Below are 26,554 nucleotides of genomic sequence, written 5' to 3'. Positions count from 1 at the left end.
ACAATGCCCCATGGCACTCCAGCTAGTGGAGATGCCCGCCCCCTGGACACAGCCTCCACGTTTGGTGGCAAGTCCAGGGGAGATAATGAGAAAAACAAGGAGGAGTCACCCACCAGTCAGGACAGCCCCTAAGGTGTCCTGAGCTGAGGTGACCCCTGCCTTTAGAAAGCCTCCATCTTGGTTTTGGAGGATTCCCCCAATAGGATTAGGGATGTGCCCCCCTCCCCACAGGGAGGATGCACAAAGAGGGTGTAGTCACCCTCAAGGACTTTAGCCATTGGCTACTGCCCTCCCAGACCTAAACACACCCCTAAATTCAGTATTTAGGGGCTTCCCAGATCCCAGGAAATCAGATTCCTGCAACCTGAAGAAAGAAGGACTGCTGACCTACAAGCCTGCAGAGAAGGAGGAAGATGACAACTGATTTGGCCCCAGCCCTACCGGCCTGTCTCCAACTTCGAAAACCTGCTCCAGCGACACATCCAACAGGGACCTGCGACCTCAAAAGCCTCAGAGGACAGCCCTGGACTAAAGGACCAAGAAACTCCCATGAACAGCGGCCCTGTTCAAAACCAGCTACTTCTTTGCAACAAAGAAGCAACATTCAAAGACTGCACGCTTCACACCGATAGCGTGAGACTTCACACTCTGCACCCTACGCCCCCGGCTCGAGATCCAGAGAACAAACACCACCGGGAGGAGTCCCCGGCGACTGCGAGCCCGTGAGTAACCAGACACGACCCCCCTGAGCCTCCACAGCGACGCCTGCAGAGAGAATCCAGAGGCTCCCCCGGACCGCGACTGCCTGTAACAAGGGACCCGACGCCTGGAACCAACACTGCACCCGCAGCCCCCAGGGCCTGAAGGAACCGAACCTCAGCGCATTAGTGACCCTCAGGCGACCCTCTGCCTAGCCCAGGTGGTGGCTGTCCCGAGAAGCCCCCCCCGTGCCTGCCTGCACCGCCAGTGTGACCCCCCGGGTCCCTCCATTGTTTTCAACCTAAAACCCAATGCCTGCTTTACTCACTGCACCCGCCCGCCCCTGTGCCGCTGAGGGTGTACTTTGTGTGCCTTCTTGTGTCCCCCTGGTGCTCTACAAAACCCCCCTGGTCTATCCCCCGAGGACACAGGTACTTACCTGCTGGCAGACTGGAACCGGAGCACCCCTGTTTCCCATAGGCAACTATGTGTTTTGGCATCTCTTTGACCTCTGCACCTGACCGGCCCTGAGCTGTTGGTGTGGTAACTTTGGGGTTGCCTTGAACCCCCAACAGTGGGCTGCCTATGCCCCAGGACTGAGACTTGTAAGTGTTTTACTTACCTCCTAATCTAACCTTTACTTACCTCCCCCGGGAACTGTTGATTTTTGCACTGGGTCCACTTTGAAAATAGCTTATTGCCATTTTTACAGAGACTGTACATGATGTTGTTTTCATTCAAAGTTCCTAAAGTATCTAAGTGAAGTAACTTACATTTAAAGTATTAACTGTAAATATTGAACCTGTGGTTCTTAAAATAAACTAAGAAAATATATTTTTCAATATAAAAAAACTATTGGCCTGGAGTAAGTCTTTCAGTGTGTGTTCCCTCATTTATTGCCTGTGTGTGTACAACAAATGCTTAACACTACCCACTGATAAGCCTACTGCTCGACCACACTACCACAAAATAGAGCATTAGAATTATCTACTTTTGCTACTATCTTACCTCTAAGGGGAACACTTGGACTCTGTGCACACTATATCTTACTTTGAAATAGTATATACAGAGCCAACTTCCTACAATAACCCATTGCTGATTTCACTGACCTGGGGAGGGAAAAAGCTAAAATTCCGACCTGGCGGCTCAGAGCGGAGATGTTAGAAGATGAGGCATTTAAAAGCTCTCTGTCTGGAGCCATTGAGAACTTTTTTGTCCTCAATACAGGAACAGAATCTACTAGAGCGATAGAATGGGAGAAATTTAAGACTGTCGTCAGAGGGAAATGTATAGCAGAAAATATTGGGGTACGTAGATCCTTAGAACTAGACATCCTAAAATATGAAGAAACCCTTAGAGGCTTGGAATGCCAGAGACCTGACCACCCTGAAGTGGCCCCTGATATCATAGCTATCAAAGAAAAAATTGCAGAATCAATGGAAAAACTGATTAGGTTCGATTACAAGAAATATTTCACCAGACAACACGCAGAGGGGGATAAAGCGAGTTCGCTCTTGGCATGGATTGCGGCTCCACCGAGACAGCAATCCGTGATAATGGAAATAGAGGACGTAGATGGGGGTCATCTATATGAGAAGAAGACAATTAATCTAAGATTTGCAAACTATTATGCCTAACTATACGCCCCTCCCCCTGAGATGTTGACCCCTACTCAAGTGGAGGTCCTGGAAGACCTTGATCTCCCCCACTTAGAGGAGGGGGATGAGCTGGTCCTAGCTGAACCAATCTCAATAACAGATATTAGGGCTGCAGTACAAAATCTGGCAAGAGGGAAGGTACCTGGAGCGGATGGACTTCCGGTGGAGTTCTATAGTGTATATCTGGAAACATTAGCCCACATTTATGTAATCTATATGAGAAGCAAAAGAAGGGGGTATCCTCCCACAATCTACGAATGAAGCTATTATGATTCCCCTTTTGAAACCAGATAAACCAGCGAGAGATGTGCGCTCATATCGCCCTCTATCCATGTTAAACCTAGATTATAAAATACTTAGCAAAATACTAGCCACCAGGCTGTTACTCTATAGGACAAAGCTGATACACAGAGATCAATTTGGATTCGTCCCACAGCGCAGTACCGCACAGAACATACGAAGACTGTCTCCATACTTCAATCAGGGTCGCCAACCTTACAACGGGCTGCGATTGTTTCAGTAGATATAGAGAAGGCATTTGACAGCCTTCGATGGGACTACTTAGAAAAAGTAATGCTGAAATTAGGCCTTGGGCTCGAGTTTGTGAAGTGGACGCAGTTGCTATATACGAAACCTACAGCGCGAGTCCGAACAGGGGGATCAATTTCAGACCCATACCAAATTGGTAGAGGCACCAGACAAGGCTGTCCCTTATCACCCTTACTTTTCGCAATTGCAGTGGAACCGCTGGCTAGAATTGCTAGATCAGGTGTATATTTTGAAGGGCTCCAAGTAGGAACACAGAGGCATCACATCGCACTATATGCGGATGATATGCTGATCTTCCTTGGAGACATGGATACTGAACTACCTGGAGCTATGACCATGCTTGAAAGCTTCGGAAGAGCTTTAGGCCTAAAGATAAACTGGCGGAAGTCCTCCATTTTTCCATTGACGGAGGGAGTTCAGAAAATGGCTGGTACATGGGGACTTCCCTGGACACCTACTACATTTCGCTACTTAGGTGTTAACATTTATCATAAATCTGCAGATTTACTAGAGGGAAACATACACACTGCAATTAGGGGATTGAAGACTGACATACAGTTTTGGGGGACGCTCCACTTAGCAGTTATGGGGAGGGTAGCACTACTAAAAATGATAATGATTCCTGTACTTTTTCTCTACTATACCTCTGATCATACCTAAATCGGTATTTAATAACCTTAACTCCATAATGTCTAGTTTCATATGGGGGACAGGTAGACAAAGATTAGCATTAAGCACTCTTAAGTGACCTACTTTGGAGGGAGGGCTAGCTGCACCTGATAGTGAAACCTATTACTGGGCGGGTCAACTGCAATGGTTGGCAAGATTCTTGAACGTAGACCCAACTGTCCAAGATCTACAGTATGGCTCTAATACACTTCCTCATACTCTCTTAGGAGTATTGTTAACCCCAGGCGGGAAAAAACTACTATTACCTCCGGAGTGGCATGCAGTTAAGTTTTGCTGGGAGCGAAGTTTAAGGCACTCTCATACAATTATCCCTTACGCTCCAGACATTCCAGTGACGGGATTACAAAAACTGGCAGGGGGGCAGGCTCTAACGGGACTTAAGAAATTAGCTGCGTATAATATCATCACACTAGGAGACCTGTATCATAACGGGCAGCTACGCACCTTTGCAGAAATGCAAGAACACTTCGAAGTTCCACCAGGGATGTTCATAACATATGCTGTGATAACTAGGATTATCCAGAGAACTTGGAAGATGGGGGTACAAGAACCACCTATACATGAAGTCTGCAGAGTTATTTGTTCTCGAGGGGGGGATAGGAGACTGGTTTCAACAATTTATAATGCATTACACAAGGACACTCTTACCCCGCTAGATATTCTTACACTGAAATGGAATGTCAGAGTTGGGGATTACAGTAGAAGTGCAAAGATGGGACAGAATCACATCCCATATACACCCTGCAACAAGAAACGCTTGTTTTAAACTAATAAATATTTATATCTATCACAGAGCTTGTCTCACCCCCGCAGAATTGCAAAGATGTATGCTACTGGTAGCGGAGGGTGCCCCAGATGCACGGAGACAGAAGCAGGATTTGAACACATGTTATGGAACTGCCAGCAAATAGTACCTTACTGGGAGGAAGTATTTAAAAGACTAGAAATAATCACGGATAGTAAACTAAGGCTTTCTTCACTGGCCGCATTGCTAGGGGACTTCCCCCGACCCCCTGCCAAAAAGACAATTAACAAATGTATTGACTTAGCATTACTTCTAGCCAAAAGAGAAATCACAAGCCACTGGAAGGTAGCTGAAGGACCTCAAATACAAAGATGGCAGAATGCGTTGCTAAAATGGGCTGAGGTGGAGGGACATATACTACATCAAGAAGCAGCTCAGGGAAGGGGGTCCAGAGACACGGCAAGTCAATGGGACACTATTGTAGATAGCCTTAAATACCCAGATGATCCAGTGTCGGACGGCTCGCAAAGAACATCCGACTCGAGCTCGGACAAAACCTCTAACATATAACTAAATTGAGATAATAACTTCAAAGGTTTAGTTTCACTGTATGGAAATGATTCTGTAAAGTGGAAAAGATTTATTTGTATGCTGGATGCGGGGGTGGGACTGGGGTAGAGGGTAGGGGTTGATTTTACATGATAGATGTGTGATATGTTTTATTCCTAGTTAAAAGATAATAAAAGATATTAAAAAAAAAAAAAAAAAAAAGGTTACTGCCCGAGAAACCCATGCAAATACAAACATCAATGTTCAAGGTGCGGGGGTAAGAATGCAGTCCTACAGTGTTTTGGGGAACAAAGTTTTTGGAGCAGGTGGACAAGGTAGGGGGAAGGGAGGATCCTTTTAATCTGGATACAAGGGCTTTTATTCCAATTAAAATGGAGGTACTGAGTTACTTCTGCTACTGCTCGAACAGCCAGGTCTTGAGAAGTTTCCTGGAGGTAAGGAGGTCTTTGGTCTGTCGCAGGTGGGTGGGAAGAGTGTTCCACGTCTTGGCTGCGAGGTGCGAGAATGATCTGCTACCGGTTGTAGTTCTGCGGACACGCAGGACAGTTGCGAGTGCGAGGTTGGCGGAGCAGAGATGCCGGGTCGGGCGTAGGAGAGCCTTCTGTTGAGGTATTCTGGTCGGTGTTGTGCAGTGCTTTGTGAGCATGGGTGAAGAGTTTGAAGGGGATTCTCTTAATGATTGGGAGCCAGTGCAGGTCTCTCAGATGGCCTGTGATGTGGCGGGGGATGTAGAAGGCTTGGTTTTGCTATGTCAGGTGTCAGCTTGCCACACCATAGAGTCCGATTACAGCAGCCATGAGAGCAGTTTTGAGGCTTGGGTAGCATTTCTGAGAGGTTTTAATGGGATAACCATGTGGTTGCCTGAGCTGGATTTCATGTGGATGACTCAAATTATTTCAGACGCAGCAGCTGCTAATGGCTTTGGGGTGTTATGGGAAGGAAGATAGTGTGCAGAAGATTGGCCCAAGAGATGGATTAAGGAGAAAAGGAGCATTGCATTCTTCAAGTTTTTCCCATTTTTGGTGGCTTTGGCAGTGTGGGGAAAGGATTTAGAGAATAAGACAGTGACCTTCAAAGTAGACAACAAAACAATAGTCAATTTGGTCAATGGCCAGAAGGTCAAGGATAAGCACCTTTTACGACTACTGCAAAGATTTATGCTAGGTTGCCTGATGTTTATTATCGTATTCAGAGGCAAGCATGTGCCAGGAGTGAACAATAATATAGCAGACGCATTATCTCGTTCACAGTGGCAGAGATTGCGTGGTTTGGCGCCCGGAGCAGAGTTGCAGAAAACAAGGGTTCAACAGGAGGTACGGGATCTTGCTGACTGAAAATTCTGACATTGATTGAAAAATCACTAGCGGAGAGCACCCGAAGAGCTTACAGGAGAGCTTGGGAGGATTTCTTGGGCATGGGTGCGGCTCAGAGGAGGCGAGATGAACAGGGATGTTAACAAAGAAAAGATAATGTGCTGACCTTTATAATGAACAATATTGATAGGAATATCTCGGCGACAACCATTTCTAGTAAACTAGCTGGTTTGAGTTTTTATGGAAATTGTTTCTGGGGTTATGAACCCTCTGCTGGGGAAATGGGTAGGAGATTACTTCAAGGATGGGCAAGAGAGAGTCAGAGAACTCGTCCAGCTAGGGATCCTATACCCATGAAACTGTTGGTAAGATTATTAAACAGTCTGGGGCAAGTATGTTTTTAAGGCTCTGAACAAACATTGTTCAAGTTTTCAAGTTATGTATGTCTTGGTTGTTTTTTGGTGCATTTAGAATATCTGAGCTCCTGGGTAGAAATCAGGAGGGTGGGCTAAGGGAAGAGCATATCAAGGTTGCTGGTGAGTATGTGCAAATATTCCTGGAACAATCTAAGACAGACAAAAAGAAAAAAGGTGCAACTGTGTTATTGAGGAAGATTGGAGGATTAGTGTGCCCGGTGGATAACTGGCTGAGTTTCAAGGCGATTAACAGAGGTGAGTTGGGTTTTATATTTATTCACCAGGATGTTGGTAGACTGACAGCTGCTCAAGTTTTGGGTGTCATGAGGAAAACACTGGGTTATATAGGATTAGATCCATTTTGCTTTGGCACACATTCTTTTTGTATAGGTGCGGCATCTGAAGCGGCGAGACTGGGGTTTTCAATAAAAGAAGTGAAGAAACTGGGTCGTTGGTCATTAGATTGCTGCTTTCGTTATATTTGGCATATTGAGGATGCTTGATTTTATATGGCATATCTAACATTTTTCTCTTATTTCAGGTTGCGTAGCTGGCCCAGCGGTGGCCTCCATGTCAGTCTAGATTGTTGGATATTGGTTCGTTAAGTGGGCTGCAAAGCAAGCGGATCGCAGACACTTTGGAAGGAATTTGGGTTTCAGGAGCGATGAAGTAAAAATTGAATGGTGGGGTGGGAGGCATAAGATGTGGACAGCTGCTTCCGTGTTTATCAAATTTAGTTTCTGTAAGAGCTTGTCCTTATGTGCTTCTGTTACATTTAGGTGAAAATGATTTGGTGCGTTTGTCAGGTCTGGGATTGATTGAAGAAAGGAAAAAGGATTTGGACATCATTGGGGGTCTTGGTCGGACATGACACTGGTGGTCACAGCATTGGTACGTAGAAAAGTTTGGAGGGGGGCGGTGAAATACACAGCAGTTGAAAGGGCCAGACGTAAAGTGAATAGGGAAATGTCACGTTTTTGTAGGAAGAGCGGACTGGCTTGGTTGGAACATCATAATATTAAGAAGGAAGAGTTTCAATTCTTTAGGCACGATGGGGTACATCGTTCCTTCATGGGGAATGAGATGTACTTGTTAGAAATAAGAGAAAAATTGGCATCAATCTTGGCCATACAGAGGTGGTGCTGGTAAAAGAAATCTGAGGGACATAGATCACTTTTCCTAATCAATATGACAAGGCATTTTGCGATGCCTAGCTGCTTTGGCAGCGGCTTTTTTTGCGTCAAACCAGATATTAGGTTTTTAATTTCAGTTAGTGAACTTGCCGATTAAGCAGAGGGGGTCAGGAAATAACTCCTTATCAGGGTTTTTCCTGGTGGCGCAGTGAGTAGGAAGGATTGGGGGCATTACAGAGTAGGGGTTGGCAGAGGGGACACCGGGGAGCAATGAGGGAGTCACAGGGAAGCTCAGTGGATGAAAGGAAAAAGGGGAAGATTGAAGCCTGGAAGACTGATCTGGGGATTTGTGTTGTTTGGGGGGAGGTTTAAGGGTGAGGTGTTAGTTTTGATTTTGTATTAGTGAGGCCATGAATTATACATTGTAAAATGTTTTAACGTTTCAGAACTGCTTACCTGTCCAATAAAGCGGCCTTTTACTCTCTCTGACGCTGCCTAGGTCATTTGCCTTCTCGCCCGATGGGGGTTCCTGGGGGTGGCATCCATCGGATGTCCACCCCGAGGGCATCTTCAGGCGGGTGGGAAATCCCAGGCTTATTGGGATTCATCTATTGGCTGTTACTTTGCGTGGGCGGAGCAAAGGTGGAAAACAACCATTTGCCTGAACTGTGTCATATTGACGCTGTGGGCCGTTTGTGAAAGTTAGGAAATTTTGGCCCATCCTTCCCTCCCTGTTGTGGGCTTTTGTCCTCACTGTGCTTCATTGATCTCAGGTTTGCAGTCACTGAACTTTTGTCTCTTGGACAGGTGGCAGTAAACAGAGTGCGCAGTAAGCAGGAATGTTTGGGGGCATTACAGAGTAGGGGTTGGCAGAGGGGACACCGAGGAGCGATGGGGGAGTCACGGGGAAGCTCTGTGGATGAAAGGAAAAAGGATTGGGGAAGATTGAAGCCTGGAAGACTGATCTGGGGATTTGTGTTGTTTGGTGGGGGGAGTTTTAAGGGTGGGGTGTTAGTTTTGGTTTTGAATCAGTGAGGCCATGAATTATACATTGTAAAATGTTTTAACGTTTCGGAACTGCTTACCTGTCCAATAAAGTGGCCTTTTACTCTCTCTGACACTGCCTGGTTCATTTGCTTTCTCGCCCGAAGAGATGACCGGCAGAGTGCATGGTGCGGGATACTAGCTGCATAAATTGTAAGACAGCTAAATCATTTAACAGACCTATAGCATCCCCGTCTAGGATATTATCAAAATGAAAATGTAGTTTTCCTAAAATATTGAAATTGGCTGACTTAAGGATCAGCGAAGATGTGGTTTTAATCAAAGCCTCTCTAAAGGCTTCTGAAGGCCTGGGGGGCGGTAAATAAGAAGTCAAGGCAGGGTAAAATGTTCATTCAAAGAAAGTGTGCTTTCACTGTCTTCTATAGAGCATTGGGATAATTTGTAGTTGTATTTATTTTTATGGATCACAGCAAGGCCACTGTCTCTACCACTTGGCCTATATTAATATTCCTTAAGTAATAGCCCGTGGCAGCGCTAATGTAGGCTCAGCTACCGTGTCCTGGGCGTAACCAAGTTTCCGTAAGGAACAGAACATCTGGGGAGTGCTCCTGAATAAGATCTTAGATGTGGCATGATGTTTTACCAAGAAGAGACAATTAATACTGAGCGGTTTATAGCCTACCAATGGAGGGGTATCGATAATGGGGGGACTTCAAAGGGCAGGGGCTTTATAGCCACATATCTTACAGTGAGCGGATAACTCAGTAGGTGCCCCATTGTAATATGACGACGTAGGTCTCAGGGCAAAGAGAGAAAGGCAGCAGAGTATGTAATTCTATTGAGTCTCAAAGGAGAAGAGTTCTCGGCCCCTGCCGCCGTGCAGGCGCAGACAGGCACAGATGGGCTTGTCTTTGATGTGCCAGCAGTATGCCCGCTGCACGCATCCACACTGTCGCCTATATGAAGTAGCAGGGAAGCTCTCAGAGGCTCCTCTCACCCCACAATGATTGGTCCAAAAAGACAAGGTCAAGCCCTTGCAAAATGCGTTTTCAGGCTACAATAGATGAACAGTAATACCTAAAAAATGAGCAGTGCAATAAAAATGCTAGAATGTTTAAAATGATCAAATTCAAAAGCAAGAAATATGTCTAGAAGCCCTTTCAACCCGAGGCCGTGCTGCCACCTCCCTGCTGAGCGGCGTGAGGCCAGAATGGCTCTCATCACTCCTAGATCGACCACTCCCAAGGTTGCCCTGCTGAGTTTGCTGGAGGATGTGGGAGGGCAGAGAATGGATTGTATTTTTATTAGGGTTGCACTGCTAGTTGACAAGCGTGATATTGTATGCAAACAGGGTTGGATTGGGACCAAAATTAGGCCCGGGCACCGCAAAAAAAGTGGCCCACATTTGCAGGTTGCAACTTTTCGCAAAACACTGCTTCTGTGATTTACAGAGCATGAATAGAACGAGAAGGGGCTCTCTAAAAGAGGCCTGGCCAAAAAGTGAAACCGAATTATTTCTAAAAAGTACTGCCCATGTAATTAAGGATTTGGTTTAAAAAATTTGAACTCAATTTCTGTGCCTGACCGATATTTGGGTAATTCACTGTTATTTTTCTGTTGTTGTATTCAGATGATGTTCCTAAGTTCAGCATCAGAAGATGAACAGAAAACCATGAAAAACTACCAATTAGGGAAGCTGTAATCCTTTTAACTCTTCTGATGCAGAATCAAAGTCCCAGCATAAAACAATGTTCCCCAAAAGCTTCATAATATCCGTCCCCTGAACACAGGACTAGGTGCTTATGAGTGCAGTTAAGATTATGATAACCATGACAGTATGGGATACTGGAGTGTAGCTATGCTCTTTTGATGATTAACAATCATGCAGTGAGCAAATTAACCTACAGGGCTGCCAGTCTAGCTGTAAAGGTCTCTCAAGCACATACTGACACTTAACACTTGATTTCTTAACTTCACTGACAATAAAAATAAATGCAAACGTTGCCATCACTCCTTGTGCACAGATTGGTTCACACTAGTGAATCACACCTGAGTATCAGTGAAGCCGCTTCTGCTCAGACCCCCTAAGCATCTGTATACATTAATATGCTTGTAGCTGCCCAAGTCACCTTTTCCTATTAATGGGCCGGCCCAGTGGGGGACTGGAAATGACACCTTTGGTATGTTGGTGAAAGAGTGTTAACAGAGGCTCATCTGCCTCCAGCTACAGGTCTCCAGAAAGGCCACTCAGCCCCTCACTATGCCGCTGGCAGAACCTAAACAGCACAGAGATCAAATCGAACACTACGCTGCCCAAAAAAGCAGCCAATAGCTGCTACTCAGATACCGGCACATCGGCCATTTCCCGAGTGCCCGCCTTGCCAATCCAACCCAGTATGCAAATGAAGGTCTCCAGTCCTCCCCTCTGTGAATGGTGGAATGGGGTAGACTGGTGTGCACAGCAGACACGACTCATTTAAGCAGCTTCGGGCTACCACCAGAAACATTAAAAGATATGGGGCAAATGGTGGGACTATCATGGGTTGGACGCGTGGAATGGCTGATATGTATTGTAACATATTGTTTCATGACTTGGCGGGCTGTGGTCTTAGTTGTGTTTGTATTTGTCAGTGTAAACAATAAATCAATAACATTTGTTTTTTAAAAAAAATGAATGTAAGCTCTGAGGATTATGTGGATGTTGTAGGCACTTAGGGACCTATTTATTAACTTCTAGCACAAACCATCTGTAGGAAGCTGGCTCTGTATATACTATATCAAAATGAGATATAGGCCCTCATTATGACCCTGGCGGACGGCGGTATTTTGGATAAAAGTACTGCCAACAGGCCGGCGGTACTCTTCCCCAAAATATGACATTGGCGGTTTGGCTCAAGCCAAACCGCCAATGTACCACTCCGCCAACCAGGGCGGTAACAGCTGCCGGGCTGGCGACTTCGGTCTCTAGCCAGATGGCCGTCACTGTCCCACCCGCGGGAATATGACCCCGCCTACCGCCCTGGTTTTGTGAATTCCTTCCCTGTCACTGATAGGGGTGTCCTCCGCCCCCTCCCCAGAGTCCTACCCCACAATCCCCCTCCCACTCCAGACCCCCCCCACAACATACACACACATTCACGCACCAACATACACACAAATACACACACTCATACCCACATTCACCCACACATGCATATATCCATTCACACACACATCCACACCCACTGACATACATACAAGCACACACGCATTCACACAACACAACATACACGCACACTCACACCCATTCCTGCACACTTGCATTCCACACGCCACACACCCGCATGCACGCACATAGAAACATGCTCCCACACCCCCACACAACACCCTCCACCCCGCTCCCCTGTCGGAGCACCCGACTTACCTGCTTACAGGGGTTCCTCCGGCAGGAGACGGGACGTGGCGCTGCTGCCAGCAGCAGCGTCCACCAGCAGAGCACAGGCAGGCCATATCATGGGTCATGATACGGTCTGCGGCGGTCTACTGGTGTGGTGCTTCTGCTGGCTGCAGTGCCACCTTACTGCCGCCGCCAAGGCCGCAGCTGGAATTCCGCCAACCTTCAATGGCTCTGACCCTGCTGCGTCCTAAAGATATTACGCTGCCTTGTACAGATCCATACCTGATTCCCATTCCCCCAGTGTAGGTGTCTCAGGGGAGCCCCAATGCTTCGCTATATCTCTATTTGCCAGTACCAGACCCAGACTGCAAAATATCATCTTATGACATGTCGCTGGGGATTCCCAACAGAATATACTTGAGGTCCTCTGATATCCGGGCCCTTATTACGGCACCCAATTCCGAAATAATCTATTCCCAATAAATATGCAATCTTGGGCACCCCCAAAGTGTATAGAAGAGATTGCCTCTCTGCTCCATGCATCTCAAACATTCCAGTGAGGGGGGTTCTACCCATTTTATACAGCTGTGCCCTATCATAGTACCTTCAGTGTGAGATTTTAAGCTGAATAATCCTCAGTCGTGATTTGATTGCTATCTCCCATTGGAACATCAGAGCTGCCTCCCACTCTAGATCTTCTAGCTCCCCTACTTCGTTCTCCCACTAATTTCTAAGCCTCTGGAGGGTGTTGGGCATATTGTTAGTGATGGTTTTATAGATAGTGGATAACGCCTTGTCTGGTAGTGCTTCCTGTAGTAACCTGCCCTCTAAAGGAGCATATTTGGGAAGATCTACAAGTATGTTCTCTGCTTTCCATGCATGGCAGAGCTGCAGTTATCGATAATACTGTGTGCTACTAAGTTGGAGCGCTGCCTGGAGAGTGGGAAAGGACATCAAGGTTCCATCCTTCCAGAGGTCTCCAAGCTTTGAGATGCCTATGTAGTCCCAGGCAGCAAAACCTTTCAATTTCCCAAGTTCTTTAAAACTGTTCCCTACCCATAGCGGAGTTTCACAAGTCAATTTTTTTGCCCAGCCTAGGCATTTGGTTATCTTCTCCCATGCCTCTAGTGCGATCTGTGTAGCCGGTAACAGGCAGCTTCTACCGCTGCACCCACAGAGATAATTATGGTAGTAGTGTGCCTGAAACTGCAGCCTCTCTAGGGCTTAGGTTGGGCCGTTTCCCTCTATATGTCCCCACTCATTTATAACTAATAAATGGGAGGCCCAGTAATGTGTACGGACGACCGGAAGGGCTAAACCCCCATTATATTGATTGCATTGCAGGACTCAGAGTTTTTCGGGGGTGAGTGTCTTTTCATAATAGTTTTGCAGTATTTCCTCAATTTTAATGAAAAGCTCATTCACTATCCGGTAATAGGTGTTTTGAAGGACATATAGGAATTTTGGGATGATGACCATTAAAAAAATTGCAGCTCCCCCGAGAAGCGTGAAGGGGAGCGTTTTCCACCGTTCTGCATCTGCCTGAAAGCCCAAGAGTATTCTGCGTATATTCCATTCTATACTTCTTTCTTGGTACTGTGTGACATAAATCCCCAGATATTTGAAGCTCTCCCTATCCATCTTCAGTTTCTCCAGTAGGTCTGTCCGGTTGAGGTGTCCATCCGCTGGGAATAGCATTGATTAGTACCAGTTGATAGTATACCCAGAATGTTCTCCATATCGCTCAAAAGTTTGAAAGACAGTTTGCAGCGAGTCTTGGGGATGGGTGAGGTAAAGAAGAATGTTGTTGGCATATAGCAAAATCTTCTCCTAAGTGCTTGGCAACACTGGGTATCCAAATCCCCAAATCTGGATGTCTGCGTAATATCCACACCAGGGGTTCCAGTACCAGACCAAACAGTAGAGGTGATAGGGAGCAGCTCAGTTGTGTTCCCCTCTCAATGGGGAATTCCTGAGAAGGTATACCGTTTACCTTTCCCGCCGCCGTAGGCCCCGTTTAGAGCAGAACCACCCATCTCAAAAACTGGGCTCCAAACCCCATTTGCCATAGATTTTGCATCATGAAGGGCCAATGTACAGCATTAAAGGCCTTCTCCGCATCAAGTGAAAGGAAAAGATGGGTGTCTTGTCTCCTACATACCTCTGCCATCTAGTTATGGAGTCTGTGGAGGTTACCTCTGGTTGACCATTTTGGAATAAATTCTAATTGGTCCTTGTGTACTAATAAAGTGATTACTTTTATTATTCTATTAGCCAACATGGTGGCCAATATCTTGGTCTCAATGTTAAGTAAGGAAATTGGTCGGTATGACGCGCATTGAGTGGGTGGCCTGGCTTTCTTGTGGATTACCATAATAGTGGCTTTACGGAGGTCATGGGGAAGGATGTTGTCTTCAAGGGCACGTTGATAAAGGGGTAATAAGAGAGGTGCCAGAGTGACTGCCTGTTTTTTAAAGAATTTGTCTGTTTGGTCCTGGAGTCTTACCCAGGTTCAATTTGGATATTGCGGAATTTAAGTACACCAGGGAGTCGTGCCTTGTAAAGGGCCTGATAATAGTTTGCGAACTCTCTTGCTATGTCCTCATCCGAGTCATACATTTCACCTTTTGCCTCCTCTGTAGCCTGCAGCCATCGGCTCTCTCTTGCGGCACCCCAACCCGGCCAGCAGTTTACCTGCCCTATACCCGGCTTCATAAAGGCAATGCTGGACCGCCAATATCTGTTTGCACACATCATCATTCGCCTGCGCTTTGCATTCCTCTCGTAGGGTTTCAAGAATGCATTTTTGTCATGTGTTGGTCCATTCGTATGGTCTTGTTCTGCCTTCAGGAGGTGATGCTCCATTTCTTCCAGATCTCCTGTTACCTTTTTTTATTTTTTATGAACAATAATATTTTTTATTCTATCTCGCATCACTGTTTTATATGCTTCCCAGAGCACTACTGCTGATTCCACTGAGTCTCTATTCTCTTTAAAGTAGAGTTCAGAGTCTACTCAAATCTCTTTCAGGGTCACTGCATCTCAAAGTTCCCAAGCAATCAGGTGCCATGAGCTACCACTCCTACTGGTTTTCTGCCCCATTGCTATCAATAATGGGGAGTGGTCTGATAATCCCCTCGCCAGATATTCTGCCTGGAGTATTTCACCTGCATTGCCCGCTGGGGCAAATATATAGTGTAACCTAGGGGAGGCCCCATGAGCCCAGGAGTGATAGGAGCAGGCTCTGTCTCTTGGGTGTTTACGGAACCATTGGTCTAAAAGACCCTGGAGTCTACGAATCGGGCCAAAGCTGTGACCCCACTCGCTACTGAGGAATCCCTGGACCTATTCATCCCCAGTGACATGACATTGTTAAAATCTCCCCCAAGGGTATGGAGGGAGGAAGTGGCTTCCAGTAGGATGCCAGCCACTTTTTGAAGGGTGGGTTGCTGTAGACGTGTGGGGGGGAGGGAAGGGGGCCATGTACACTAATAATGGTGCCATTTTCTCCACCCCAGAGACCCTGGACCGCTACATGGGACCCTTATTGGTCTACCATTTTTTTCTGTAGTTGAAACATGTGTATCCTGCATGTGCTAAAAGAGTATAAGCCCCTCGGGCAAGAAATTGGCAGTTAGGCCCTCATTATGACTTTGGCGGACGGCTTCAGGCTTCCGCACTCCCGCCGCGGTCATTATGAGATCCCCGCCGGTCCAGCGGGGATCTCGGCCGCAACAAAGGAGCCGGCTCCAAATGGAGTCGGCGGTGTTGCGGCCGTGCGACGGGTGTAGTTGCATGGGGCCCCCAGGGGCCCCGCGTCTCCCCGTACCGACAGCCTTTTCCTGAAAGGCTGGCGGTCGGGGACTCTTAATTCCCTGGGCAGCGCTGCAAGCAGCGCTGCCCAGGCGGATTATCACAGCCGGGGCAAATGTGGGGGGAAACCGCCAGCCCCGGCGGTGCGACCGCGGCGATTCCACCGCGGTCATAATTCCCTGGATTGCAACGCCAGCCTGTTGGCTGTGCAATCGCCACAACAGCCCTGGCGGTCTTTGACCGCCAGGGTTGTAATGACCCCCTATGTCTCTTGCAGGTGTGTTTCTTGGAGAAGGACTGCATCAGGTTTCAAGCATCGAATGTAATTTGCGACTAGGCCCCTCTTTATCTTACTGCCCAGTCCATCCATGTAAGGATGGCCTATTGGCTATGGATCAAGTCCGTATCACGGGGCATAGCCATCAATTTGTGGGTTTCTATGCTGCATTTCTATCTGGTATGCTTCCAGTATTATTAAGCGTGCTCTCCACTGTTGAAACCACATATTATTAATATTGAAAAACACAAACTGAATTAAAACATCCCTTCCCAACTCCCCCCTTCCTACCTCCTGTCCTTCGCACGCCTTCACTCTCATAACGTGGGAGATAAGTATGTTGCATAACTAGGCCTAAGAGGTCTGTAGCCCACTCCCACCCAATATTGAACTTCTATTTATAACATCTCTTTTATGATCACCAGTCACACCTCCACAATCCAAACTAATATTGGAGGAAGCCTCAGTTGATACCGGGGCTCTCACATTTGTTAACAGTCCTCTCGCATTCACTCACGGCATACGTTCACTCATATACACTGGGGATCCTGTGTCTGGAATTCCCAGTTAATCAGGGTCTTCTCTCACAGTCATACACTAGTGCTTCCCCTCTCTATCATCCACACTTATCCTTTTCCTCCACATATTCCTGAAACTACATCTCTGGAAGGGGGGAGCGGGTATCTGTCTAATATCACAATCAAACCATTCTAGCCTCTGGACTGTTGGCCTACTTTCTCCCCCAGTTCTTCATCAACCCCTCTCTACTTGACTAGACTTCTCCCAGTTCTTCATTATTTCCCGTGGTGAGTCTAGGGAGGGAGAAATCTCTATCACAGTCACGTTGTGGTGCTGCTTTCTCTAGTTATGTCCAGGTCATTTTGTTGTCAGCTTCTTTCAGGGAGGAGTTTTGCTTGTCCATTCCATCATCTCCCTCCACATCGTATGGAGGCGTTGCTTCCATTTTTGGTCTGTTTGTTGTGGGGTTTGTTCACTAGCTTACTGTACCGCTCTCTTTACTTTCATCATGGAGGACCACACTGTTGGTTGAGAGCGCAGTACTTCATTGACCCTTTTTGCGGGTCCTGACTGTGGACGGAGCTGGAGTCTTTCTTCTATCCATTCCCATACCTCCTCTGAAGTAGTATTATGAAAATGAATTTTAATTTAGCTGGGAAGAGCAACATATACTTCAAGTGCACAGTGCGGAGCTTGGTTGGACCGCTAGTGCCCCCTGGGTACTTTCTATAACAATGCAAGTCGAGAGAGCATCCTCTGGAAAAGTGGTTCAAATCCAGTTGGTCAAGAATTCAAGGACATTGGGTCATTTGACCCTCCCCCCCCCCGGTAACCCCACAAAGCGGAGGTTGTTGCACCTCACACAGTTTTCTGCATCATCCACCCTCCAAAGTAGGTCCTTAATGATTGTTTTGGTTTCCCCCAGCACCTGGGCCAGTGCACGCTGGGCATCCTTTCACTCCAACAACCGACTTCCTCCAGCTGTGACTCTCTCTGCGACGTTTCGTAAGTCCTGTTGAAGTAGAGTAACCTCTGCATTATCCAGTGGTGCGGATTCGATTCCTCTGGTTGATGGTGTTCTGTCACTTTAGTATATTTGTCCAGTTTCTCCTGCCGGGAGGTCTTTTGCTCTTTATCTTTCAACATGATGTCCGTCAGGGAGCGCGTTTGGAGCGTTTCCAGGTGTAGTTTCCCACGCACTGCCAAACAAGTCTTTCCAGTGGGCAAAGCAGGGGTTTCTGGTGCTATCAGACTGTCAGTGCAGTTACATGAGTGTGGTGGCTTTCTCACTCCTAATTAAGGCCTCGCGCCTACTCAGGAGTGGTGAGGCAGCCCTCTGAGCACCTTGTGGGGGCCCACCATGCAGGCAGGCCTAATTTGTATACCTGGCAGTGAGGAATGAGGGTCCCACATTCTGGGCGCTGACCGTCTGCCTGGTAGTCAGCCACTCCCTCTGCCTGTCTCTCGTCTCCCGTTTTCCAGAGAATGTTTTTCATTTGAATTGTGTAGAAAAATGGCTCCCTGTTGCATTACCCCCCACTTTTTGCCGGATACTGATGCTGACTTGACTGAGAAGTGTGCTGGGACCCTGCTAACCAGGCCCCAGCACCAGTGTTCTTTCACTTAAAATGTACCATTGTTTCCACAATTGGCACACCCCTGGCACACAGATAAGTCCCTTGCAAAAGGTACCAGTAGTACCAAGGGCCCTGTGACCAGGGAAGGTCCCTAAGGGCTGCAGCATATGTTGTACCACCCTAAGGGACCCCTCACCTAACACATGCACACTGCCATTGCAGATTGTGTGTGTTGGTGGGGAGAAAAAGGCAAAGTCAACATGGCATCCCCCTCAGGATGCCATGCACACAAAATACTGCCTGTGGCATAGGTAAGTCACCCCTCTAGCAGGCCTTACAGCCCTAAGGCAGGGTGCACTAAACCACAGGTGAGGACATAGCTGCATGAGCAATATGCTCCTACCTACAGTGTCCAAGTCCATTCTTAGACATTGTAAGTACAGTGTGGCCATATTAATTATATGGTCTGGGAGTTTTTCAAAAACGAATTCCACAGCTCCATAATGGCTACACTGAATACTGGGAAGTTTGGTATCAAACTTCTCAGAATAATAAACCCACACTGATTCCAGTGTTGGATTTATTCAAACATGCACACAGAAGGCATCTTAGAGATGTCCCCTGTATTTTACCCAATCCTTCAGTGCAGGACTGACTGGTCTGTGCCAGCCTGCTGCTGATAGACAAGTTTCTGACCCCCTGGGGTGAGGGCCTTTGTGGCCTCTGAGGCTAGAAACAAAGCCTGCTCTGGGTGGAGGTGCTTCACACCTCCCCCTGCAGGAACTGTAACACCTAGCAGTGAGCCTCAAAGGCTCAGGATTCGTGTTGCAATGCCCAAGGGCACTCCAGCTAGTGGAGATGCCCGCCGCCTGGACACAGCCCCCACTTTTGGCGGCAAGTCCAGGGGAGATAATGAGAAAAACACAGAGGAGTCACCCACCAGTCAGGACAGCCCCTAAGGTGTCCTGAGCAGAGGTGATCCCTGCCTTTAGAAAGCCTCCATCTTGATTTTGGAGGATTCCCCAAACAGGAATAGGGATGTGCTCCCCTCCGGGAGGAGACACAGAGAGGGTGTAGTCACCCTCAAGGACAGTAGCCATTGGCTACTGCCCCCCAGACCTAAACACACCCCTAAATTTAGTATTTAGGGGCACCCCAGAACCCAGGAAATCAGATTCCTGCAACCTGAAGAAAGTAGAAGGACTGCTGACCTACAAGCCTGCAGAGAAGGAGGAAGACGACAACTGCTTTGGCCCCAGCACTACCAGGCTGTCTCCAACTTCGAAAACCTGCTCCAGCGATGCATCTGTCAGGGACCAGCGACCTCTGAAGCCTCAGAGGACTGCCCTGGACTACAGGACCAAGAAACTCCAGTGAACAGTGGCCCTGTTCAAAACCAGCTACTTCTTTGCAACAAAGAAGCAACTTCCAAGGACTTCACGTTTCCCGCCGGAAGCGTGAGACTTCACACTGTGCACCCGATGCCCCCGGCTCGACCTGCAGAAAACCAACACCTCAGGGAGGACTCCCCGGCGATTGTGAGCCCGTGAGTAACCAGAGACGACCCCCCTGAGTCCCCACAGCGACGCCTGCAGAGAGAATCCAGAGGCTCCCCCTGACCCGGACTGCCTGTAACAAGGGACCCGATGCCTGGAACCAACACTGCACTCGCAGACCCCAGGACCTGAAGGGACCGAACTTCAGTCTAAGAGCGACCCCCAGGCGACCCTCTGCCTAGCCCAGGTGTGGCTGTCCCGAGAAGCCCCCCCCGTGCCTCCCTGCAACGCTAGAGTGACCCCCGGGTCCCTCCATTGTTTTCAATCTAAAACCCAATGCCTGCTTTGCTCACTGCACCCGGCCGCCCATGTGCCGCTGAGGGTGTACTTTGTGTGACTTCTCATGTCCCCCCCCTGGTGCTTTACAAAACCCCCCCTGGTCTGCCCCTGAGGACGCAAGTACTTACCTGCTGGCAGACTAGAACAGGAGCACCCCTGTTTCCCATAGGCGCCTATGTGTTTTGGGCACCTCTTTGACCTCTGCACCTGACCGGCCCTGAGATGCTGGTGTGGTAACTTTGAGGTTGCCTTGAACCTGCAACTGTGGGCTGCCTATGCCCCAAACTTGAGACTTTTAAGTGTTTTACTTACCTTCAAAACTAATCTTTACTTATCTCCCCCAGGAACTGTTGATTTTTGCACTTTGTCCACTTTGAAAATATCTTATTGCCATTTTTACAAAGCCTGTGCATGAAATTGTTTTCATTCAAAGTTCCTAAAGTATCTAAGTGAAGTACCTTACATTTAAAGTATGAACTGTAAATCTTGAACCTGTGGTTCTTAAAATAAACTAAGAAAATATATTTTTCAATATAAAAACCTATTGGCCTGGAGTAAGTCTTTGAGTGTGTGTTTCTCATTTATTGCCTGTGTGTGTACAACAAGTGCTTAACACTACCCTCTGATAAGCCTACTGCTCGACCACACTACCACAAAATAGAGCATTAGACTTATCTATTTTTGCCGCTATCTTACCTCTAAGGGGAACCCTTGGAGACTGTGCACACTATTTCTTACTTTGAAATAGTATATACAAAGCCAACTTCCTACAAATTGCTTGAGGAAACTCCTCTTTGCCTTTCCACCAATTCCGCTGATTCACATGACCCTTCAGAAGGTCAAGAATTCCAGCATTCAGAGGGTGGCTCCATGTGGAGTGACTTACTGTTTGCTTTAGTGCCTCCTAATTTAGGCATCTGTACCAACAGAGCAGTTCACAGTTCTATCTGTAGTGTACATCAGGTAGTTGGATATTTGTAGCTGTTGTGAGGCAGCTGCTTTGGGTTATCTAAAGACATTCTTCACCAGACTCACTGACAAGTTCACAGTTCTATTTGTAGTGTACACCAGGTAGTTAGACATCTGTATACAGTTGTTAGATATTTGTAGCTGTTGTGAGGCAGCTCCTTTGGGCTGTATAAAGACATTCTTCACCAGACTCAGGTGAAATAAATTCTGTAAGCATTTCAATGTTGTCATAAATATCAACTCTGCAGCAGGACTTTTCCTCAGAATATTTTATCTGTCTTAGGGAAAGAGGTATTTTTCGGGGAGATTTTCCACTTTCCTCTGCATGTGCCTCCTTGTCCTGAACTGCGAAAAGTAGACATTACCTTGTGAAAGGCAAACTGATGGAGTATGAGGCAGTCCCTGATAAGCTGAAAGTATGTCTTCAGGAGGCAAATAAAAGTACTACAATGGTTCAAACTCCACCCTTGATCTGGAGATACCCACTGTGATATTTAGGGGCTCAAAAACCACTAGTAATTGTTTGGGTTAAAATTAAAATCCTGTACCAGCCATACAAAAATAGGTACTACACCTGGTCACAATTCCCTCTTACCATGGTGCAGCTAATGGTGTTCAGGCACAAGTTTGATAGTCTTCTGCATTCCTCTACCTCCCGTATCTGTCATTGACACTGACAGAAATTTCATACCCAGCAAGCTTGTCTGGATTCCCAATTTTTAACAGGAAACCAAAAACATCTGCTCCAGGAAGGGAGATGCTCTTCACTACATTCTGCCCAAAAGCGAAAGAACAGGATGGTTGGTGACTTATGGGAGTTTGAAGAGGGGATGCTCATGCTAGGTCCCTTTACAAAACTTTCAAGGAATTATTATCTAGCCCTGCATGTAGGTCAAACCTCCACAATCACTTACAAAACGGGTGGGGGTTGTCAGTATGAGAAAGTGAGAAAGTGAGAAATGGAAAGAGAAAGAGAAAGAGGTGAGAGAGAGTCAGACAGCAGAAGAGAAAGATAGAAACTGACAAAAGCAAAGCCAATCAGACATTATAACCAAGTGTTACCTAGATATTCAATAACAATTGAGATGTACATATAGCCAATATTATTGCATTGTTCCTTGTCAAGACAAACATCTGGTTTTAGCTGTATATCATATGCCAACACTAAATATCAGAACACCATAAATATACATTTTAATACCATTCCACTTGAAGCCAGATAAAATTAGGTTGGTGGCTCACCTTGATGATGTGCTCTTGTACACAATTTGGATCACTACTTCCAAGAATACTAAGCAGCTCATCATCGGAAATGAAGAAAAATCTTGGGAAGGCATTACGTTTGGAATCCAGATAATCATTTAAGCTCTTTTGACATTTCTCTAAACCATCACTAATATTCTGTAGGTCTGATAATCTGTTTGGTGCTTCACAGCACCTTTTTATCACTGGATCTTTTACTGTGTCAGACATAATCTGCAAAGAGATAGTCAGTTATTTGTTGACATAATGTGGAATCCCAAACTCATATGTTAAACTCAGAGTAGATTGGTTGATAATCAATTTTCAACAATTTAGAGGTACCATAAACTCTATAAATACAAACCATTATAGACACATAACCTGAGCATGTATTTTCAGCTTTCAAACGTGTTACTCTGATTTTTTCACTCTTGTTTGCGGTGATCTTGATAGGAAAAAATAAGCTTTATGCATCACCCTATCAATTATTTGGATTGTAGGTCAACATTTATCAGGACTGTATTTGTTTTCTGTTTGGAATTCACACAACCAGAGGTATAATTTGAGAAATCAAATGGACTTGATCATAATGTATTATTTTTTTACAGGACTACCAACCAGGCTTCTGACCACAATTCAGCATTGAGACAGACAAACTTCAAGTAGTCACAACAAATCCTCCTCAATGGCAAGAAGTGCCCCCACCCCTGGTCATGCTTTACGTCTCCACAGCCTTTGACCATCCAGGCCCGACCAACATCCTGAAAACACAATGATGGGTACCCGTGAACAAAGGAACAACGGTTCCCGAAACGCACTGGGTGGATATTTTCCTTTTGCCATACTAAATAAATTGGATTTGAAGGCAGCTGTGACCGAGGCGTTTTCCTTTTCGTCAAGAGGAACGGTGTGTGTGTGTGTGTGTGTGTGTGTGTGTGTGTGTGTGTGTATATATGTATATATATATATATATATATAGTATTTAATACATTGCTGTGGATAGGTTAATGTGACTTGGACAGCACCTAAAGCAATGAATTGGTTGTATCTAATAACTCTGCTTGTATTTTTTTTTTACAAAGTGGAACAAAGCATTGTTTTCAGAAGCACTGTTGTAACTTTACTTTGTTGTCAAGCAGATTATGCCTATAAATTAAAACAAAAAACCTTAAGATGGTCCGTTTTCAATTTGCTGCAATAGTTGGAAATTAGTTATTTTTGGGGGATTTGAGAGACACAGTTAGTGCTTGGTACACATAGAAGGTTGCAGACTTTTGTCAAGTAATGTTTTTCATACAACCATTCATGCCATATCTCCAAATCCTGGCAGCACCAAGGATAAGCAGGTGTAGGAAGCTGGCCTGGTATGTGGTGGGTACCTAAGGTACTTACACCTTATACCAGGTCTAGGTATCTCCTATTAATGTAGTGTAGGCAGTGTCTAGAAGCCAGGCTCTCTAGAGGTAGATGTGGGTGAGCAGCTAAGGCTTATCTAGGAGACATGCAAAGCTCATGCAATACCACTGTAGTCACATAGCACTTACACATATGAAAGAAAACACTCTTTTAAAAAAAAAATGTTTTTATTGGTTTTATGTTTCAGATATACGGTACAAGCGTTATCAAAACTGTTGCAGGATCACATTTATCTGGTGAATAATACTTAGAAAACAACCAAACCCCCCCCCCCCCAAATACACACTCTTAAAAACATTATTACATTCAGTAATTATTTTCTGCTGCTAAGCTCATGGCGCCGTGCTGTGGTGCGGTTCAGGGAGGCCCCCTATGTATCTACCGTAGCGCCCCAGTTTTTGTTGGATCGGGTCCCAGGGGTAATTGGATGCGTTCATTCGTGCGTTTGGGCTGGGGAGACGATGGGTGTATCTTATTCTAGCACATTTCCTTCCTTGTGTTCCTAAGATAATTCCCTCGCACAAGTTATTCCCGGGTGTGGGGGTGTGGGGGAGCGCACCTATCAATTATTTTTCTGTCTTGATGGGCACCTATTGTCTGTTTTCCAGTATGGGATCTGGTGAGTGCGGCTTGTGTGATCTACCGCACCCCTTCATGGAGGTTTATCATCATTTTTTGTCTTGAGCTTGGCTACCAGTGCCTCCCAGACGTCGCACTCCGTGTGTGGCTGTCCGTCCCGTGCCGATTTTTTAAGCACCTGATGTTCTGAGCGGGCCCAACGGAGTGCCAGGGTGTGCCAGGACTTCTGGTCAGGGGGATTGAGCGCTTTCCAGTGCATTGCTATCAATCTTTTATACATCACGTAGGCCAAGTCCACAAACTTGTGTAAGTGTCTATGTTTTTTTGCTCTGGGCCACAATCCTAGTAAACAAGATCTGGGGTCCACTGCCAGCTCGAGCCCGTGTAGTCTGAGATCTCCTTCACCACCTTTTCCCATTCTGTTTGCACCTGAGGACAGTCCCAGACCATGTGGTAAAAATGAGCCTTTGGCTCCAGACATCTGGGACATGTCGGAGCCGAGTCGGGGAACATCCGCTTTATCTTGGCCGGTGATAGGTACGTTTGGTGGATGAAATTGAACTGGGTGTAGCGGAATCTAGGGTTCCTTGATACTCCCCTGGCGTAGGTTAGTGCTTTCAGCCAGTCTACTTGAGGGATCGGAACAGGGAGGACAGAGTTCCATCTCTCCCTGGCCCTCTCCAAATGGGGCTCTGAGAGTTTACTAAGTGTCTTGTATAGACTAGAGATTGCTTTATATTGTGCGTCGCCTTTTAATATGTGATGTATTATGGGAGAGGTCTCTGGTTCTGAGACGCCTGCTCCCCATGTTTTTTTGATTGCGTGGGACATTGCATGATATGTTAAGAATTGCCCAGGGTTCACCATAGTGAGGGCCTGGATGGCTTCAAACGACATTAGTTTGCCGTCCTCGAAGCAGTAGCCAACCACCTGTATCCCAGCCTCTGACCACTGTGGAAGTGAGTGCAACTCGATCATGCGTCGTCCCGGAAGACAATCCAACGGGACAAGGGGGGTGTATGGGAGTCCTTCGTGTCCCCTCTGGACATATTTCCCCCAGCAATCATGTGCCACAACTAGCAATGGGTTGATGGATTCATTTTTGGGATACTTGTTGGACAGCTATGTCAGCAGGTGGATTCCTTTTAGCCGAGTCTGCAACCATACAGACTCGGCTGCCTCTGGTCTATGGAACCACAGCTGTATCCACTGTAGCTGTGCTGCTGCATAATATAATTCGAAATTGGGGGCTCCCATTCTGCCGGAGTCCACCGGGCGCTGCAGCGTGGTTAGTGCCACCCGCGCTCTCACGCCCCCCATATGAGCTGTAACAGTGTTGTTTTCAGATTTTTGAAGAAGCTCCGTGGGAGGGTGAGTGGCAAAGCCGCAAAATAATATAGCAGCCTGGGCAGAATCAACATGTTTGCTACCGCCACCCTACCAGGTGGAGAGAGCGGCAGTTTACTCCAGAAGCGCAGAGAACCCTTCATGGAGGCTAATGCTCTCCCCCGATTGCCGTCTCTGGGGTCCTCTGCGCTGTGGTATATGTGAACCCCCAGGTATTTAAACGTTTCGAAGGACCATTTTAAACGTCCGCGTGGGGCCTCTTCCTGTCTTCCCGGTGGCCACCTTACCAACGGGAAGACACACGATTTTTCCCAATTTACTACTAAGCCAGATAACGATCCAAACTCGGCTAGAAGTGACATTATGGAGGGCAACGATTCCGTGCCTTTTCGGGTGTATATTAGAGCATCATCAGCATATAAAGAGGTTACATGGTGTGTTCCGTGCCTATTTATGCCCCATTCGTTTGCCATAGATCGTACTTTAAACGCTAGTGGCTCCATAGCTATAGCAAATAATAGTGGGGAGAGGGGGCAGCCCTGTCTCGTGCCCCTAGAGATTGGAAAGCTGTCAGAGATCACTCCCCCCGTCTTTACTCTAGCTCGTGGGTTTGAGTATAGTGTGCGGACCCAGCGCATATAGTTAGGGCCTATTCCCATCTGCCGCATTGTGGTCATAAAGAAGTCCCATTCCAGCGTATCAAACGCCTTCTCGATGTCTAGTGATAGTACCATTTCTTAGAATGCCTCAGAGGGGGTGTCTCCCATTACGCTCAGGAGCCTACGGATATTTAAGAAGGTGTTACGCTTGGGGATTAAACCGTTTT

At 46.7% G+C, this 26,554-nt stretch overlaps 1 protein-coding gene across 1 annotated transcript in view; it reads right to left on the bottom strand.

The window, feature by feature from the left end:
- Positions 1-26,554, bottom strand: part of DNAH10 (dynein axonemal heavy chain 10) — a 1,282,131-nt gene that overhangs the window by 674,778 nt on the left and 580,799 nt on the right. Inside the window, exon 29 of the mRNA XM_069215014.1 lies at positions 22,387-22,620. Coding sequence (XP_069071115.1) covers positions 22,387-22,620 — 234 coding nt within the window. The remainder of the gene's footprint in view (positions 1-22,386; positions 22,621-26,554) is intronic.

Source organism: Pleurodeles waltl, chromosome 11 (genome assembly GCF_031143425.1).
Source record: "Pleurodeles waltl isolate 20211129_DDA chromosome 11, aPleWal1.hap1.20221129, whole genome shotgun sequence".
In the NCBI taxonomy this organism is placed as follows: Eukaryota; Metazoa; Chordata; class Amphibia; order Caudata; family Salamandridae; genus Pleurodeles; species Pleurodeles waltl.
Note: the sequence above shows the minus strand (reverse complement) of the source record. Positions and strands in the feature narration are given on the sequence as shown.